The 18,713-nt window shown below is 39.4% G+C and overlaps 1 protein-coding gene across 1 annotated transcript in view; it reads right to left on the bottom strand.

The window, feature by feature from the left end:
* The window catches only part of SECISBP2L (SECIS binding protein 2 like), a 30,062-nt gene extending 16,122 nt beyond the window's left edge, over nt 1-13,940 (bottom strand). Inside the window, exons 1-5 of the mRNA XM_030498169.1 lie at nt 13,709-13,940; nt 3,111-3,289; nt 1,406-1,730; nt 746-881; nt 76-305 (exon numbers count right to left, since the gene is read on the bottom strand). Of these exons, the coding sequence (XP_030354029.1) occupies nt 76-305; nt 746-881; nt 1,406-1,730; nt 3,111-3,289; nt 13,709-13,726 (888 nt within the window). The 5' untranslated portion in view covers nt 13,727-13,940. The remainder of the gene's footprint in view (nt 1-75; nt 306-745; nt 882-1,405; nt 1,731-3,110; nt 3,290-13,708) is intronic.
* Between the last annotated feature and the right edge of the window lie 4,773 nt (nt 13,941-18,713).

Raw genomic sequence — 18,713 nt, 5'->3', positions numbered from 1 at the left:
AAAAAAAGGTTTTAGTAATTTTTATTAGTCTGTAGGAAACAAAAGTAGTTAAGTTATTCAGTTCTGTTTACATACGTTCATTGCACAAGAATCTGTATTTCTTGAAGTCATGGCTGCAGCCTGGTTATTGCCATGCTTAGGACTACAATAGCCACTGTCACTGTCAATGTCTGCTTCACTTGCACCCTGTTCACTAGAGGACTCTGCAGCAGGGTGAGAAGTTCTTCTGCGCCTGCCTTTTGATTTCCAAAGCATTGTAGAGGCGCTCTCAGAAAGTGACTTATTGGCTATATCCGAAGGGAAGTCTGCAAGAGAAAAATAAAATAAATTACTTATGCAGGAATTGTTAAAGGACATGAAAAACCTACACACCATAAAAAATAGGGAAAGCGAATGACAACACATGACAACAATCTCCTAATAAAATCAAAACCAGCATTGTATTTGAACATATTATATCTAGATACAACTATTAATAACAATTAACTCCTTCAAGAGGAGCCTGCTTTCGACAGGGGGAAAAAAAAAAATCTCTGCAGGAGTACCATATCATTGCAACGTTACAATGTGACAGACTGAGTAGGCCTTTGCAACTATCAGCACATTTTCATTATATTTTTGATCCACCAAAAAGCCACATTTAAAAAGCCACATCTAAACCAGAGCCACCTTCTTTTAGGAAGGATGGTGACTGACATGTAGTACTAGCAATTTCGTACACCCAGAACACAAAAAAAAACATTACCTGTTTGCTGTGATGCATCAACCAACAAAACGATCTTTGATCTGTTCTCAGGACCTGAAGAACTGGTCTCCTTTTGAGTGGCAACATTTTTCACTGGAGGCCGTTTATTTTTTATGTGCATCTGTAACTGCTGTTGCTGCTTTAAAAGATTAGGGACACACACACGTCATACGATTTGACTTCACAGTTGTAAGCAAGGCAACTGAAAGTTCTAATGCTCTCTACAGAAGCCACGTTTAAAAACAAAAAAGATTAAGGGAAATAAAAATATCAGACTTCTTTGCAATATTTTCTGAATGAACTGGTTTTTATAAAGTGGAAATGTATTTTAAAAAAAAGAAAAAAAAAAAAGGTGAAGAAGGTATGGGTATACTTCCTGTGTTCCCTAATGAAGTAATTCTAAGCTCAGACCAATCTAGCAGAGAGGCAGTGGGAGTTTCCCATGTTATACTTGCAGGCTCTATAAGCTCACCAAGTACTTTACCACAAAATATCTCTGTAGACAGAATTTTGCTATTGCCTGATTAATACCTTTTCTGCCCACCTTTCCTTCCACTGATACTACTGCCATACCTGTTCTTACTGAAATAAGATGATGCTTCCTGGGCAAAGGTATTTTCTCTATGCAGTTTTACTTACCCTATTAAAAAACAGACTTACTTTTTGTATGACTGGTCCCCTGTTACTGCTTCTGCTCCGCTGACTGGATAATGGAAAGACCTGGCCCGATGGGTTGGGACGCTCAGTGCATTCTGTAGTAACTGTATTTACAGCATTTGCTGTTTGAAAGGGTGCAGAATAGGGGGTAGGGAAAGGATGATAGAAACCCATGACCTGAGCACATGGTGCTGGCATCAGCTGATAATATGTATATTCTGTAGAAACAGGAGGTTGTGCAGATATTATAGGATAAGCAAGGTATGGTCCTGCAGGGTTTGGGTTGGGTTGCTGCCATCTGATGTCATTGTTGTATAATGGAAACTGTCTGTAAAAATCAAAAGGAAAGGCAACTGCTCAGTAAGCTTTTCTCTCTCAATCTCTACCACCTCCTTAAAAAAAAAACCTGAGAAAACAACCAACCTTAACTCATCTGTTTCATGAGCTCTTAGCTTTTAATAACTGAACTTAAATTTATTAGGACCTCAAGATGCTGATTGATTCACAAGCTCGCATTACATTCCAGTGCAAACCAAGTATTTTTGTCGATCTTGCATTTGTATAAGTTTATTAAATTTCCAATATTAAACAAAATGTAGGCATTTCTTTTCACAAGTACTTTGGTCCCATTACAATTTCAATAATATAACCGAAGTAGATACCCAAGTTTACACAAGGTAAGCTAGCAGACACATGGAACAGTGTCATTCATTAGCCAACACAGGGCCAAGTACTTGAGCATGTTAAGTTGCCAAGTCACCCTTGTTCAGAATTCCTATGAAAATGCAAGCCTTAAGCAGCACACATGAAAACAGGCATTTATGACCTCACTACTGAAACCAAGTGCATAGACGACTTCTTGTATTTATTTGTGATACAGCATACTACTAGCAGACCCCATTGGAAACTATGAACCCAAGTCTCTCTCTCTCTCTCTCTCTCTATTCAAATCCCCAAGAGACCAGGAAATCTACATGGGAAACGCAGAGGCCAGAATATTAAAGAAAGAGTAAGAAAAGATAAGGATAATTTTATAGATCAGCAGCAGGCAGTTGCTAAAGGATTATTTTTGTTCTTACATATTCAAGTACAGCAGCATTGAAGTGCTGTCTTAAGCAAACACTGAGTACATTTTTCAAAACCAAACAGCAATAATAATTTATGCCTTCAGAGTTGAGTTGATTATTTATATTGAAGTTGTGCATTTAGTGAATACCCATTTGGGTAAGGATAAAGAGCATGTGCGTTAGAATAAAGGAGTTCCCAAACAAAATGTATTATAACTACTTATGCTAAAAAAACAACCCTGGACACAGCTACACAACACAACTGCCAGCTGCATACTGTTTTGCCATGGCAGGATCCAAGTTAGACACATGGAGCCTTGCTTCAGCATCAGAGATTCAGACACAGACCTACTGACTGCCCTAGAAGATGGAAGAGCACAGCAGGTGACTTTGTGAGGGATTTGTACCAGACCTCTGTAGTCAGGGCAAGAAAAGCTGCAAAGGGTATGAATAGAGAAAAGTAGAGTCATGGAAGTAAGTAAAAAAGATCAGAGACAGAGAAACTTCACCCTCACCCATGAATAGTCACAAAATTAAATACAGCGAACAGAATGAATATGCTCACTCATTCCTCTCAAGTCTACCAAAAGTTTAAACTCATTTAAAAACACATCATCTTCCATGAAGAACACATTTATTACCTATTGGGCTGGTTTTCCTGTACAAATGGATAGCAAGTGATCAGGTAGCTAGGGATAGGAGTTGGTTCCATGCCGTTAATTCCTCCACTGTCGTTAGGAAGTGCCATTGGGATCATTAGTGTTTCTGGACCCTTCTTCTGAGGAATAAATGGTTCTACTTCAGCTGACAGCTTGACATTCTTGAAGAAAATAGAAACAACAGCTTCATTAAACACAATCATAGATTGCTTGGGAAAATTTAGATTCATAATGTTGTACAGTCTGTACCACAAATAACAAGCAAATGGATGACAGGATTTCTGCAGTAAACTGAAAGAGGCGTAAAACAGTTGGCAAGTGCTTATTACATCCTTCCCATCACAGGGTATAATACAGATCACCAACATTTAGCATTTGTATTAACCTTTACATTTCAAAGTGCAAACACTAATTAATTTAAAAGGGACTGAAGTTCAGATCTTGCAAAGAATATACTAGTCTGAGCACAGAAAGAAATCAAATTAGCACTGTAGGTGGAGCACAGTTCTGGAGACTTTCACAAGTGAAACCAACATATGGAAGATATAGTAATGCTTGGCCTGCTCTACAAATCTGACCATGTTTCTAGGCAATTATAAAAAAGATTTTTCAGCATTAAACCATAGGTTTACTACTAAAATAGCGTATCACAGAACCACCCCACACACACATTCCATCTGCACAATTTTAACATATGTTAAAAGTGCTAAGAATATGATTATATTTTGCAATGAAGGCATTAAAGACTGCTTAGAAATTAAGTTTTAGAAAGCAATTTAAAGACTGCTTTCAAATAAAAGTATCTCTCCCAATCCTGAAGGTATCCTCAAAAGCTTATATGTTTTTACCCACACTTTTTGTCTTGTACAGAATAGCTGGATCTTAAACAATGAAAATTTCTCTATTCAGTATGACAAGTGCAGATCCAAAGTACTCTTAAATTCTGTGTTCCATTTTAAGTTACATTCAGCCAAAAAGCACCTTTTTTGTACAAAGTTTGCAGCTTAATTATACTTGTCTCACATTAGTATCTCATTGAATACCAATTTCTAAGACGATTCTCTCTAAAGGAGGCAAGGATTCCAGAAACTTTTCCTTCCATTTGTCTAAAAGCACTCCAAAGGCAGTGCATAACCTGTACAAGTACATGCTTCTATTCTACAAAAGAAGAGCCTGACAGTTTGATGTGCTGAGGACAGCCTTATATCCTTGCCACTACCTGTAGACCGTCCACACGAGCAGAAACAGTTAAACAGTGGAAGCTTTGAAAATATCACGGCTAGTAGTCCTGTGTCTACCGCACACTTCTCAGTCCATGTCCTTGCTCAGTGCATCCATAGGCATCCTTCCTGCCCAATATCTGAATCTAGTAAGTCCAACATTTATCTTTTTTAAGCAAGATCCCGTATTTCTTTAGCAGCACAGAGATGGAGGGGTAAGCCCAAGAAATGTTTTGAAAATACAGTTGTCCCAGTGAGTAAGAAAAGCTGCTTTTACTTGATGAGTAGGTACTTTAATATATCAGCAGGAACTAGAAAAAGTGAGGTCAAGATCCACTCAGGCAGAGTATTGGATCTTTGTTTAGTTAGTCTGACGCACTTACATATGAGAAAATTTAATTACTAAGCAAAAGGTAGAATCATCATCAAGTAAATTACTAAGACCATGAGTTACACTGTAATTCACCAAACAAGTTGAAAACCAACTGGTGTTTAAGTACTTTGCTGTCACATACTCTTCAGAAGGGGAGAGGAAAAAAAGCCCATAGCTGAGACTGTAAAAACTCCCTAAATTTCATGCCTTACGTTCACTATTAAAACATCAGAACTACCAGAAGTATTTTCAATACAGATTACTTATGACTACAGTATTAGAATTCCCTGCCAATGTTGAAAATTAAACCAAAAGTTTTGCTCAATCCATTCTTTTCAGCTCCAAATATGACATTCAAACTAGGTAATTGCAAAGACAGTCATTCTGTAGCAGCTATTTGGATGACTAGTACAAGTGGAAATCAAACTTTTCCTATAAAAAGTGTTATTACACACAAAGTGGCTGTCTCTGTTTTTATTTTTACCCTTCCATTATCAAATTTGCCCATTCATACTTCCATGAGATTTTATGCAGTGTTAGCTACAGTATTAGCTTGAACTTCACCACTAGCCATTTCCTGTAAACATCAGTTCACCAAATAATTTTATTTAAACATCACTCGCTTTTTCCAGATACTGTGCACCTCACTAAAAATGAACTTCATAAACACAGTCAGAAGCTTTCTAAGCGAAATGTTGTTTAGGATAGGAGACAGCTGTCTGCAGGATGTCTGCAAGTATTAACTTGAGATCAAAGTTACATCCTTAACAACTTTGATGGTACGATGTTCTGCAAGCCACAGTGACCAAGGGCAAAGCTTGGTGTAATTGGACTGAGAATTCAAAAAAATTATACAAAAAGAGGGGGTGGGAAGCAAAAATTGTGGAGTAGAGAGTCCATTATTATTTTTAACCAGTTCTTGAGAGGCTTCTCTGACTTTGGGCTTGTCAAAGTGTGCTGAGAAAGCAGAAACATCCCTTCCACCAAAATGAGTCTCTTCTTTGATATGCTTATTTAGTAAGAACATCAGTCATTTACAGATAAAACTGTAGCATAAGAGACCTGAAGTTTTAGCAGCAATCAAGAGAGGAAAACAAAACATCTAAATAAATAAATGAAAAGATAAAAGTAGAATTAGAGTGGCAGAGGGGGAAAAGGTACATCTTAGTAAGTGACAAGATACACTATCCTTGCCAAAAAAGTGATTATTAATGACTGCTGTGAAAATGCTTATGGCTACAAGCACCAATACAAAAGTATCACTACCTGCTGTGCAACAAGGTCTACATTACAGTGGAATAACCACCTTAATATTAAATACATTAAATCTTTTTCAAGTCCTGAAGTTACATACAGAGTATGAGCTATGGTGCAGGTTCAACGGCAGCACTGAACTTGTGCAACACAACTCAAACACACTGCTCTACACAGAACTTCCTCTGACCTCAGGCACATCCCTCCGCTGCTGGTGACTCACCCACCCCTATGCAAAACTCCAAGGCATTCTCCTCCACACACAGCACCATGAGGATAAACACTTTCCATTAAATAACTAACTAAAAAAACCCCCTCTAGTGCTTATGTACACTTACACATAACAACAGAAATACCAACACTGAAATCCCTCCCAGAAAACTAAAAGGGTTTTTTTCATGCTATTTCAAGATTGCAAGGCAAAAATATTTGTTTAAGAATAGATTCAGCTGTGGGCTGGCCTACAGAGCTGGATGGCATAAATGTTAAAGGAATACACCAAGGCTGTCTCATCCATAAGGAATTCAACAGTAAAACCTGGGTAAGTGCTTTGTAAATACGGTGTTCTTCATGAAGCTCTGAAAACTTTCAAACAACTATTCCTAATCTGCTGGTCAGTATCTCCCAGCAACATGTCAAGTGAACTTTCGCCAAGATACTAATTATAAACGACTTTAGTGCTGGCTTGGAAAATAGTCAAAACATTTTATTTGTGATTGAGGTTGAGACAAGATTCCCTAATTTAAAGGTCTTTCTATTCCGTCTGCTCTTTCCCTATGTTATTTTGGAAAATTGATGTGGAAATACAAACATCATTCCTTAATGGCAAGTCACTTACAGAATGGTCTCATTACAATGTTTTTTGTGATATCGTATTATGCCATTATTTGTTGTCAGTATTACGTGAGAACAGTCTTTCATATCAAGTATTAGAAGGAGATATAACTGATCAAAGCAGGAGCCAAATGACTCCCATCAGCAGGGCTGCCATAGCAAAGTACTTCTTGTCAATTTGCAAAGATAATCCCTACCTTACTTTTCCATTTAAGTATTTTGGATGGAATTTGATGTATTTTAATCTTTCTAGTAAAAATAGGATTATTATATTTCGGTTTTGTTTTGTTGTTTTTATTTATACTAATAATCCCCCCCCCCAAAAAAAACACAAACCCACAAAAAAACCCCACAAAACAAAAAACCCCAAATCTCTTATGTAATTTTACAAGTTTAGGAAAATCTCATTTGATTTCTTCTGCTTGATTTTGCTAGGTTCGAACAACTTTGAGATGCCCAAAGTAGAACAACTTCAGTGTTTCCTTTCCTGTTGCCCGGTCTCTTCTACAGGTAATGATTAACTATTGCTATGACAGAGCAATTGGCTGATGTATTTAATTACCATTTTCTGTACAGCTCATAACATATGCAGCTTACCTGTAGTGGTAAAATAAAGATACAGCATATCCTGTAATCATAAACACATATGAGCGTATTTGAAAGTTAATTTCTTTTTTTGCCTACAGAACTTCAATAGGACTGTTATTTAAAGGAATTGAAACTGCACTTCAGAAATCTTTTACATGCCTTATATCTTAAGCACAGTTTTCTTGTGCAATTTAATCTGTACCTACAGGCTGGGTCAGTTCGAGAAAGTTTGGGTTTGTTTTTTTTTTTTTAAATGCTTCCAAGAAACTTGTTTCAGCCAAAAGAATAATTTAAGGTAAAGCTCTGGTTTTAAATTTTGCAATTTGTTCTGCAGGCATTATGTGTGTGTATATATATATTAAAAAAAAAAAAATACGCTAACTCGCCAGAGCAGCGACTAAAAACTTAAAAGCCTTAATACAAGTGTTTCAAAATCATTCAGGAAGCATAATACAAGCAATCCTCATCACAACTGATACACTTCATGAAAAAAGTAGTCCCCATTTCCAATCCAGGGTAGAAAAAGACAGCTCAAGTGTATTACCAGCTAAACAAATTAACTCGAACATATTGCTTCCTTATAGTATTTTACCAGTCCCTCTAAAATACTTAGAAGTTCCTTTTTACTTAGGATGCATCTTCAGATGAGGACAGGAAACTTTATTAACTTGAAAGCAAAAAGGGGAAGCAAATGTACCAAGTCAGGAACCAAACCAAAACATAAACAGAATTAACTCTCCAATGTGATTACCCAGACATTTCAGTACTTTTCACAGATGGTTAGTGGTTTCATCTGACATGTGAAGGAAACAAAACAGCAACGCCAAGTAATTTGCCCAAAGTCATCTAAGCAGATTTTTTTTAGGACTATCCTTTACTCCGCTGGGAGGAAGGACCAGTGAAGAAAGACGACAAAGTAACTTCTCTTTTTATAAATGGCATTTTATGTCTCCTGGCTCCTAATATGTTGTCAGAACAGACATAATATTTCCTTAATAGTGTAAGAAGAGAAAGGGAAACAAAAAGCAAAATAAAATAATCAATTTAGTAGGAAGTAAAGGTGCTGCTAATTTCTGATTGCGCTAGACAAGCAAAAAGTATCTCCAACAGAGACTTCTTATTTCTTTTAACAGGTTGTCTCTGTGTTTCTTTGGCCAGATACAGAAATAATGATGCCAAATAAAACAGTTGTTGTTGGGTTTGTTTTTTTTAAATACCATGTTGACATGCCTAAGACTCAATGGAAAATGCAGAAAATGCAACCAATGATAACTGAAGTAAACTTCAGAATAAGAGATGAGATCCTTCTTTTAAACAGTATTTTGTTTCAGAAGCAAATACTAAATGCATAAACCAAGTGCATGCAAATATGTATGAATACGATTCCCCAAAGATTTCATCCACACAGTATAAATGGAGTGACAAGTGCAAATGAAGAGAACCAGCAAGACTGACCATGCCACTGGGTCGTAATCGCAAGCAAGCAAAAAGAATTAGACAAGAAAAATTTGTTAAGCACTAAAGGATTTGAAGGAAGGTTTCCACACTTTCCCTAATCCTTACAACACAGCACTTGTGATACTAACTTATGCTCTAACTGCACTCACAGTACTAAGATTTATTCTAGCCCGCATCCACTAAGAAATTAGTGCTTTGCCACTGACAACGGTAAATGCAGGGTCAGACTCTAAACAGTTAATACAGAGTAGTGTATAGTTTTGATCAGGCAATCTAAAGGCAAACACTGCAAATGTTGCAAGACCAAACTTTATTTTGGAATGCAACTTTTTCATGTTTATTCAACCTTTCACATCACAAAGCTAAACAAAGCTTTATTAGAATTTATCTTTCATAACCAAACTCAATTCTCAATATAAACTTAAGTCATGCCAAAACATTAGATTTTCAATCAGTTGCCTATTAATGGAAGCACTCCCCTTCAAAAGAACCCAAGACTTTTACAGAAGTCTCCTTTGTAGATATGCCTAGTTTCAATTTACAAAATGTTTTGCAGTAGCTCATTACATATTTCAGTCCAACAATTACAACTCTTGCAAGACAGCATATATACTGAAGTGATCCTTTGTTTCCTATATAAAAGCTACTGTAGTCATCAACAGCTGCAAAGACAGAAGATGACACAAGCAGGAACAGACTGGTAAACTTTGTCCTATAGTTATAGCACTGTATGTTTAATCTTAGAAAAGTTTTTGTTCATTGTAGCTTAATGTCATTCAGCATTTTCCATTAAATAGGATCTCTGTCAGCTTGCTCTCTCAGAAAAGAACACTTGGATATCAATCTTGCCATTTACAGGGTGAGAAAATAGACACAGATGCCACATCTCAGAGGGCTATAATAAAATCAGCTGCTTTGCTGCCTCAGAGTCTGGAAACAAGAAGTCTCATCACAAATGTAAGATAAAAAAACATAGCTCCAAACTTCTCTGTTTTTAGAAAAACAATCCCACTTCTGAATTTTGGATTTCATAATTTAAAAGTCATTTTAGTAGTAAGACAGGTCACATTTCCTCTATTTTAAGAGAAACTTTACAAATATGGAAGTCACTGTTTCTATAATTAGTTGCTTCTAAGTGGCAATACTTAAGGAATGGTAAATATGCAGTCCAACTGGAAACACCAGCAGCAGGCCATTTCACAAAGCACAAAATTTAATCCTCCCTATTTAGCTTAAACACAGTAATTTCAACACAACGCTTAAAGTAAATACTCTATGAAGTTAGTCTTCCCCTTTCCCCTCAGCTCATAATAAGGGAGCCATGCATAATTCTCTTCCCTTTCACAGAAGAAAGTACCACGCTCAGAATGTAACAAAGCTAAGTATAAAAATTTTTATGTATATGTAGAAACTGGTAAGTGACACAATATGACAAGTTGCCATGTTTAAACTCAAACCCAGAATATTCTAGGAAAAAAAAGGGTGGTGGTGGTGGTAAAATTTAATGTTTACAGTTACAAAGCTCATCCAAAGATTTAAAAAGGCCACCAAGAGGATCCTCTTTGCTTTAGTTTACAGCATTCAACAGTACATACAAACTTAAAAACTCACACCACCAAATCTGAAGTACTAATATTTGAATGCTTTGTAGCTTATGTACTAAAAGTATTAATAGAAACCATTCATGTAAATCAGCTTCCTCATCTCTACAAGCTAGCCAAGGATAAATAAATTTGATCAAAAAGATGTTCATATATCATATCAATAACATCCAAATTCACTGGAGAACATATTCTCTAATAAGATAATTCAAAACTCACAAACCCTAAGTTCTTCTGCATTTTCAAGGTTCAAGAGAAAAAACCCACACAAAATGTCCAGCACAGGAAAACTGACCTTTTCCAGTTTGCCTCAGTTGAAAATTCTGCCGTGGGTAGGAAACTCCTAAGGAAATTGCATGGGATAGGTAGCACAAAACACAGAACCAGTGCTATTTCTATGGTAAGCATATTATCAAGCCAACTGTCGAATGGTCAAGAATAGTAGAGGCAAGCAGAACAGCCTGTCTTTAAGCAATACTAATACAAAACACAGGTCACTGATTTTGCAACTTCACCTAATTTCTCAACTGCACTGATGGAACTAAATGTCTTAATCACAGGGCAAGACACATGTGTTAACACCGAGAAAAATCAGAGCACAGCAGTGTCTTCGAGAGGGGAAAGTGCAAGTTGTTTCTCTTTAGTTTTCTATCACAATCAGCTTCAATGGAAAGAGTGCCAGAGGTCATGTGGCAAGTTCTATCTCTTGTAGGTATATAACCTATATTTAACTGCTGAAACCCACACACTTTTTATGGTTATGGTGTAGACAAAAGTAAACTTCCACACCCACCACCAAAATCAGAACACATCTCATCATAAAATAATTGTTTTTAAACAACATGACTATGTTTTCTTCTATGGCAGCTGTCAAAATATCACTGAGCATATTATAACAGGCAAAGTCATACCAGGATTTAGGTAAGAGAAACCTGAAGGGCAATCTACAACTTTTTGTCATTTAGTTGTCCAAATGTTCTTGGTGCATGGCATCTCATACAGATTTACTGAGCCAACACCACAAAACACTGTTCAAATACATTCCCTCAAAAGCATTTACTATCTCCCTTTACTCTTGAAATACTATAAGATAGTACAATATTCCTACTCCATATTGTAATTCCACACTAGTGATTCCAAATCAGCATGCACAGTTACCATATTGTGGCTGAAAGAACATCGAGGGGGAAAGCAGAGAAGCACTGTTAACACATGTCTGCATGCTTTAATATTCATTTATCAGATGCCGTGCAACACAGGTGCAGAAAGGAGCCTATATCAAAGAAAAGATGGAACAGCATCCAAAACTTATGCAACCTTCTCAAACACACAGGAAAAGGAGATTACGTTCAATTCTTACAGCATAAAAGGTTCAAACCCAAAGCATTTAGGGATCTCCTAATCAAGATGCTACTGTATAATGAGGGGACAAAAGCAATAAGATAGTTAAATCATTTTAGAAACTCATCAGGTATTAATTATTTGTCTGCCTAGAAGCCTTACTAGTGAATAAGGAACCAACAGGACTAGATATACTGCAAACAGAATAAATAAGATGGTTCTTGCTTCAAAGAGCTTAAATACACCTCCAAGTTGAAATACTGGACTTACTTAAGCTAATCAGACAGAGTCAACACTTTACACTATGAATTAACACAATGATTCTCAGTTTTCATGAGCTATTTCCAACAAATGAAAAGAGAATGGTTTGATAGAGGCATGTGTGTGAACCTCCAGTAATGAAGAGCTCAAGCAACAAGGAATAAATATTTCACAAGTGTACTGCAGTACTAATTACAGATGAATGGGGGAAGGGGGGGAGGAAAGGGAGCACACTTAAAACCTGAAACACAAGATTTTACAGCAAAAGGGTTAGATTAATGTTAAGTTTACAGAATAAGATCAGTTCCACATGAAGGTAAATAAGAAAGCATGAAAAGAAGTGAATTTAAAGTAATTTTCACATGAGAAGGTTTAGTAAGAAAGACACAGTGGGTCCATACTGTAATAAGATACACTGTTCACTGACTTCCTTAGACATACGTACAAAATGAAAGGCAATATACCTTCACAGAGTGCATTATTACTCAGTATCTACTTTGCTACAGGAGCTTGTGTTATTTTATCTATTAACCCAACTATTAGAACCCCTGGAGACGCCAAAGGTGAAAACTAAAAAAAGAAAAAGCAGTAATTCATTAATTTTCAACACATTCTGTGGAAACAACAACCTGATCTTACTTTTAAGCTTTTATGGATGGTAACATTCATTTCAGATACACTTTTTAGAACGACCTCCTGATGATGAAACATTTTATTGCATGTACGTAACAAACCATATGAACTCTGAAGTCCCAGCTTAAGCTTCTTCCTAACTATAGTTTGAGAAGTCTTAAGAATAACTCAAACAGATTACCTTGACAAAGCCAAGTTAAACATCGAGGGGAAAAAAATAGCAACTTGTAGGATTAGTGAGCTATACCCAACTCTGTCCTTCTCAGCTAACCAGCTGCGACCAACGGCTACGTCCCAACACTACAAATTTCAACCTGAACCTGATATTTGCAGTATCTCAACAAGAGTGACACATCTCTCATATTGCAAAGTCCTCGGGAAGCCCGTAAATGTCTCTTCTAGTGACCAGGCAAGTTTAAATCAAATGTCACTAAGTGCAATTATTGCCTAAGCTTGAAACAAAGCCTGAAGGAACAGGAAGGGCACAGGCCGAGCCAGACCTACGCACCCCTTTGCGAACACGGACGGGAGGTGCCCGCTCCGCAGCCCACCCCGGCAGCCCCGGCCCGGCCGGACACCTCTCGCAGGCGGGCAGCGCCCAGCGCCCGGCCTCCCGAGCGGCAGAGGGGCCGCCGGCCGGGCTACCGACCCGGCAACATACGCCGAGCTCCGGCGCGCAGCCTGGAGAACGCCCCGTCTGAAGCCTCCCAGTGGCCCTTCTTCGGCGGGGAGGTACGGCAGCCCGCACCCCGGCACGGCAGGTCCCCGTCGCACCCCTCGCACCACCACCGGCCTCGGCAGGCCGCGGGCCGCGCCCTGCCCCTCCGCTCGGCCGCTGCCCGACGGGCCGGGCCTGACAACCGCGGGTCTGACAGAGCCGGGCCGCCGCCCCGGCGCTCCCCTCCGTCCCCCGCCCGGCCGCTCGCCCCCCGCCCTCACCGCGGCGCCGGGGCGTCGCTTGCCCCCTCCCGCCGCAGCTGTTTACGGTCTCCTCAGCGCCGAACCCGCCCCTCACACCTTGTCGGCTTTGTCCATGGCTCCAGCTAGGCTGGGCGGCGGCTCTAATAAGGACGGCGGAGAGCCCGAGCCGCCTCCTCCATGGCGCCCGCTTCCCCCGCCGCGCTCCCGCACACACCCAGCGCGCCGCCGGCCCCGCTCGCAGCTATCACGGAAACGGAGCCCGGCGACGCCACGGCCGGGGGCGGGGCGGGGAGGCGGTGGGGCGGGAGCCGCAGGGACGGAGGCCGGGCGGGCCCAAGCGGCGCGGAACGCCTTCGCCCCAGCGACGGTGGGAGGTTGTGGTGGGCGCCCCCTTCGCGGCGCGTTCCGGCCGCCGAGAACAGGGGAGGCGGTGGTTGAAACGTTAAAGAGAGCTCCAGAGGTAAAGGGCGGGGACCGGGGCTGTCCCCTCCGCCCGAGGCGTACGCGGCGCCGCAGCCTGCGGCAGGTGCGTCGCGGGGCCCTGCGCTCAGGGGCGGTGTCGGGGGAGCCTCAGGCCGGCGGCGTCCTGGAAATTATCTGGAACATCGGAGGGAAAAATGAAAGAAACCCGTGGTTCGTTTAGAGGCAGAAATCCAACACTGAGTCAGAAGCGCCTGGAGGGCAGGCGGGGCCGTGAGCGGGCCGCCGCGAGCACCGGAGGGACGTTGTAAGACACGGGCTCCAGCACAGCTCGTGTGACATCTCCTTTATTGCTGTTTTGGTTCTAACTTGTGTCTAGTTATTGTAATGCCAGCAAAGTCCATGAGACCACAGACCGCGGAGTACAAGCCAGTGCTGCCTAACAACAGTCCTCCCATACACGCGTTCGATGTGTTAAGTTCCTACCTTTCATTAAGCTAGTATGTCTATTGCCTTGGGTTTAATGGAAATTAAGCATCATTTATTTACAAGTAGGTTGATAATGCTATAGGAACATTCCTAAATCATGGCAAGGAGACAAAAAAAAGTAGAACTAGACTAACTACCTTTGTAAAAGAAATATGCAAAGGATATTCTGGAGCAGACTCTTGAGCACTTCCAGGCAGAGTGCATTTATAAAACATATTAATGCACGAAGCAGGTTCCTGCTTGATGGAGGTTCTTGTGAAGAATATGTGGTTGAGTCAAGGGAAAAAGCAAGTCTGTATCTGAATTTGATGGCGATAAAACCACCTAAAATGCCTCTACAGAGCAATTTTGCTAGAGCTTCCTAGATTTAACCTGTATTTTATGATTATTTAATCTTTCCATATTTATGTTCATTATGCTGTGTAACAGTTTGTACTTTCTAAAAAAATTATTTCTTGGATTAATCATCATAATCCCTTTGTTTTCAAGAGTTGATCTTCACCATTGAATCTTCATATGTAACACATGGTATTATGAAGATGGCTATTACATTGCACAGCAAGATCTCATCTTACAAACAGATGACATGAACACAGAACTTGCTGAGACTATCGGTGCCTCCTCTGCTATACCATCCCCAGCAGGAGGATCACCATCCAAGTGTAACTTTTGCCTAGATGTCTACAACATTAGTTACATTCTGTGTCTTAAGTTTTCATGGGCTTGCAGCCAACAAAATCATAGGTCCCCTGGATCATAGGGGAAAGGGAGAGGGTGAAGTTGTAATCCCAAATAAATGATAGGGCTGCTGCTGCACCCTAATTGATAGAGAAGCCTCACCTTAACTGGAGAAGCTGCAGCAGTTGTGCACTTCTATATCCCAGCACTTGACAAGATTAAATGGTCAGCAGAACTAACACAAGTGTTCGTAACTCTAGGAAGCCATTTCAAGGTAGTAACGCAGATTAATTTGAGGTTATTATGTTATGTTCCCAGGGGCTTTTACACAATGACATTTGTTATTTCAACACAAGTCACAAAATAAAACTGAGGATTAAGCTGGTTCTATCAAGATAGCTTTCAGCTGATGCAATGGAACAGCATTTCATCAGTCATTGATAAATAGGAGATGTAAATCTCAGATATATCATTATGAAACATAAAAAGCCATCTAAATTTCATCTTTGTAAATCAAACAACAAATATCTACCAAGTGAAATGTATTTTATTCCCAATGGTTGAATGTGTATTGCTTATCTGTGCAAAATTAGGTTGACTTCTTTAAAACCTAGTCACTTTTCCTCTCCCAAGTAATGTGGGAGAACTTGCCTGACTGGACAGAAAACAGTGAAAAAATCCCACTGAAACAACTAGAACAATGTAGTCTTGTATTAGCACACCAGCATTTTAGTGTGGAATGCAGCTTAATTTGTCCAAATTGGTGCTGACCACAGAATATATATTATGACATTTGCTTAAGATAGTTGCTGTATTTTTTAAAAATAATGACTCATTATGGCAAGGCTTTTCATTATGAAATCCTTCTTTTGTTCCCAAGATACATACCAACAGAAAGGTCACACTTGGAAGGGCTGTTATGCATACTTAACCAACAATAACAAGAACTTCTAAGATCTAAATTGGGCAGTGATTAAACAGCCATCAGATCTACATAAATCTACAATATATGTAATACAGCAAGTCATGCTGGGTGACCTGAGTGGCCACTTGGGTGAAAAGAACTCAAGTCTCCCATAAAATTTAACTCTGTGTTATCAGCGTAAAGAGAAGCATACCAAAGCACTTGGAACCAGTTATGTTAGATCCTCTGTCCACAGCTATCACAACTATGTCAGGGTATCTGGTTACATCGCCCTGATCCAGTGTTGTGTAACAGAACTCAACAATGTTACAGTCCTTAAGGAAGCCATAAAAAAACGTTTTAAAACCGTGTTCAATTTAAACACGCTGGTAATTGCAGGAGCTGGTTTTGAATATTCAGTCCTAAGGGTCAAGTTCTCAAATCTGGCAGTTTGTAAACAATTACTGCTACTTTTTTATTGCAACATGGAGTAAATGAATAGTCTGGAAGCAAAAATTATGCTCCAACCTAGCGGGTGCTGACTGCAATTCTGCTAATAAGTTGTTTCTTGCTACATCTGCTGGATAGTGGAGGTAGCCCTTCCTGAATACAGTGGAGGACATCGACCAAATAAAGAAGAAAATCTAGGTCAACACAAAAATTAAAAAATGGAGTCTAAACCAAAATATGGAAAGTATGGAAAGGCACTTGGTAATGACCGTATTCAGAATTCACATCACACAATTACAAGGAAATCTAACGGCATGTGTGTGGCTACTCATGCTCTCTACTTACATTGGCTCTATTTACATCTACTGGGTATAAAGTCCTGCAAAACACGCAAGGATGTAATTAAGCACATCTCACTGAAATAAGGCAGCTTCTTATACTGAAAGCTGAACATACGTATAAGCTTAATCGCACTGGCATGGAAGTATGAAATAAGGGTTGCTCAGTAACACCCCCTCCACCCCGAGATCTAAGCAGGCTTAGACCGAGCTCCACAAGTGAGCACTGCAACAGCACTGGCAGGTTTGGAGGCTGCCATAGGGAGGAAGTGGAAGAGGCAGCAAGAATGAAGCTGACTCCAAAATGACAGTTTTACTGAACTGGGACTAAAGTCTTCAACCTAATTATAGAAAAAGACCAGTACAGAAAGGAAAGTGTATCTTAGCAAGTAACATCTGCGTCTGTGATACATGTAGCATCCTGCAGAGGCAGCTAAGGGCAAACGCCACAGAAAACATACTGCAACCAAAGTGGGAAGGTGAGCTGGGAACCAGTCCGTGAAGCTGAGAATCACGACTGACAGCAACATGCGATTAATACCTGGCAGCAGCCAGAGTGAGCCCAGCGCTCCCACTGGGAGCAGCTGCAAAGAGGCAGTGGAGCCAACCAGGACAGATCCTGCCTTGCAACTCCTTGTAATATGGCCAGAAAGAGATTAACCTTTACTCTTGCTGTAATGCTTACAGTCATTACAGCTGAAATTTAGTGCTAAATATGCAGTTATAACACAGATGCAGTTTGCAATCTACCTTTCCCCAGCTTTAGAAGCATTTATAGGAGCAATAATCCTTTCTGTCAATATCTTACTTAACACTTTATGACTAGCTGTAATGTAGTATTGTACTTAGTTCTCTAATCTGGTTCTAAAACATATTTTTAGCACTTTGAAAATAATAAAGTAACAGCTAAACTTTTATTTTTAAAGTCGGTATTAACGTCTCCATATGGAAATTTAGTTCAAATAACTGCTGTATTTTCAAGAAAGCAAGGGGTACTGTCCAGAATGATCTCATTTTACTCTTAATCCATGTTTATGCAGTTCCTGCTCAAGTAAATTAATTCACCACCTCTCAAAAAAAAAAGTGAAAATACAATCTTCAAATACAGACATGATGTTTTACAGCTGACAATTTCTCAGTAATTACAAAAATCACAGTGTTTATTTACAGACTACAATTCAAATACCTTCATTATATTATTCTGCCAGGTGCATTTTAGCTGTCTTGCCTTTTTTCTGTTTTCTTTTTGCTTAATATATTTCTAAGCCTACTTAAAATGAAAATTAAATCCTCACTACATCACGGTTTCAGATCCGATCCATTAGAGAAGGACTTTGAGATGAGTAAAAAAATACATTCTTCCAACGTATGTTTGATAAATACTACTAAAACAAATCTAAAATGCATGCAGACACAGCACACGCATCCTCCCAGATTTCATTTGCAATGATGTTCAGTTTTAATGCATAAGCTGCCAGAAACTTAGAAGAGGGGTTTATATATACACAGCTTAATCACTATTGTAATCTTACATAAGACTACAACAGCCATTAAAATGCTCATTTGCAAACACTGTTACTGGTACTAGCTAAAGTGCCAGTTTGTCTTGTACCAACAGCAACAAAAGGTGTACAAAAACATCAAAAAAGTTGTGAAAAGCGTGGCTCTAACAACTAATGACAATTGCAGAAATATAATGATTGGAACCGAGACTGGAGAATGCAGTGAGGCTGCTCAGCACTTCTGCAACAACCTGCAGTGCAATAATGTTATTTGAAAAATGAATTCATTCACCCTCTTCCTTCAACTGCTTGTTCACTTT

The sequence above is a fragment of the Strigops habroptila genome, chromosome 9 (assembly GCF_004027225.2).
Source record: "Strigops habroptila isolate Jane chromosome 9, bStrHab1.2.pri, whole genome shotgun sequence".
Lineage (NCBI taxonomy): Eukaryota > Metazoa > Chordata > Aves > Psittaciformes > Psittacidae > Strigops > Strigops habroptila.
The sequence above is the reverse complement of the archived record's forward strand: the minus strand, read 5'-3'. Positions and strand labels throughout refer to the sequence as shown.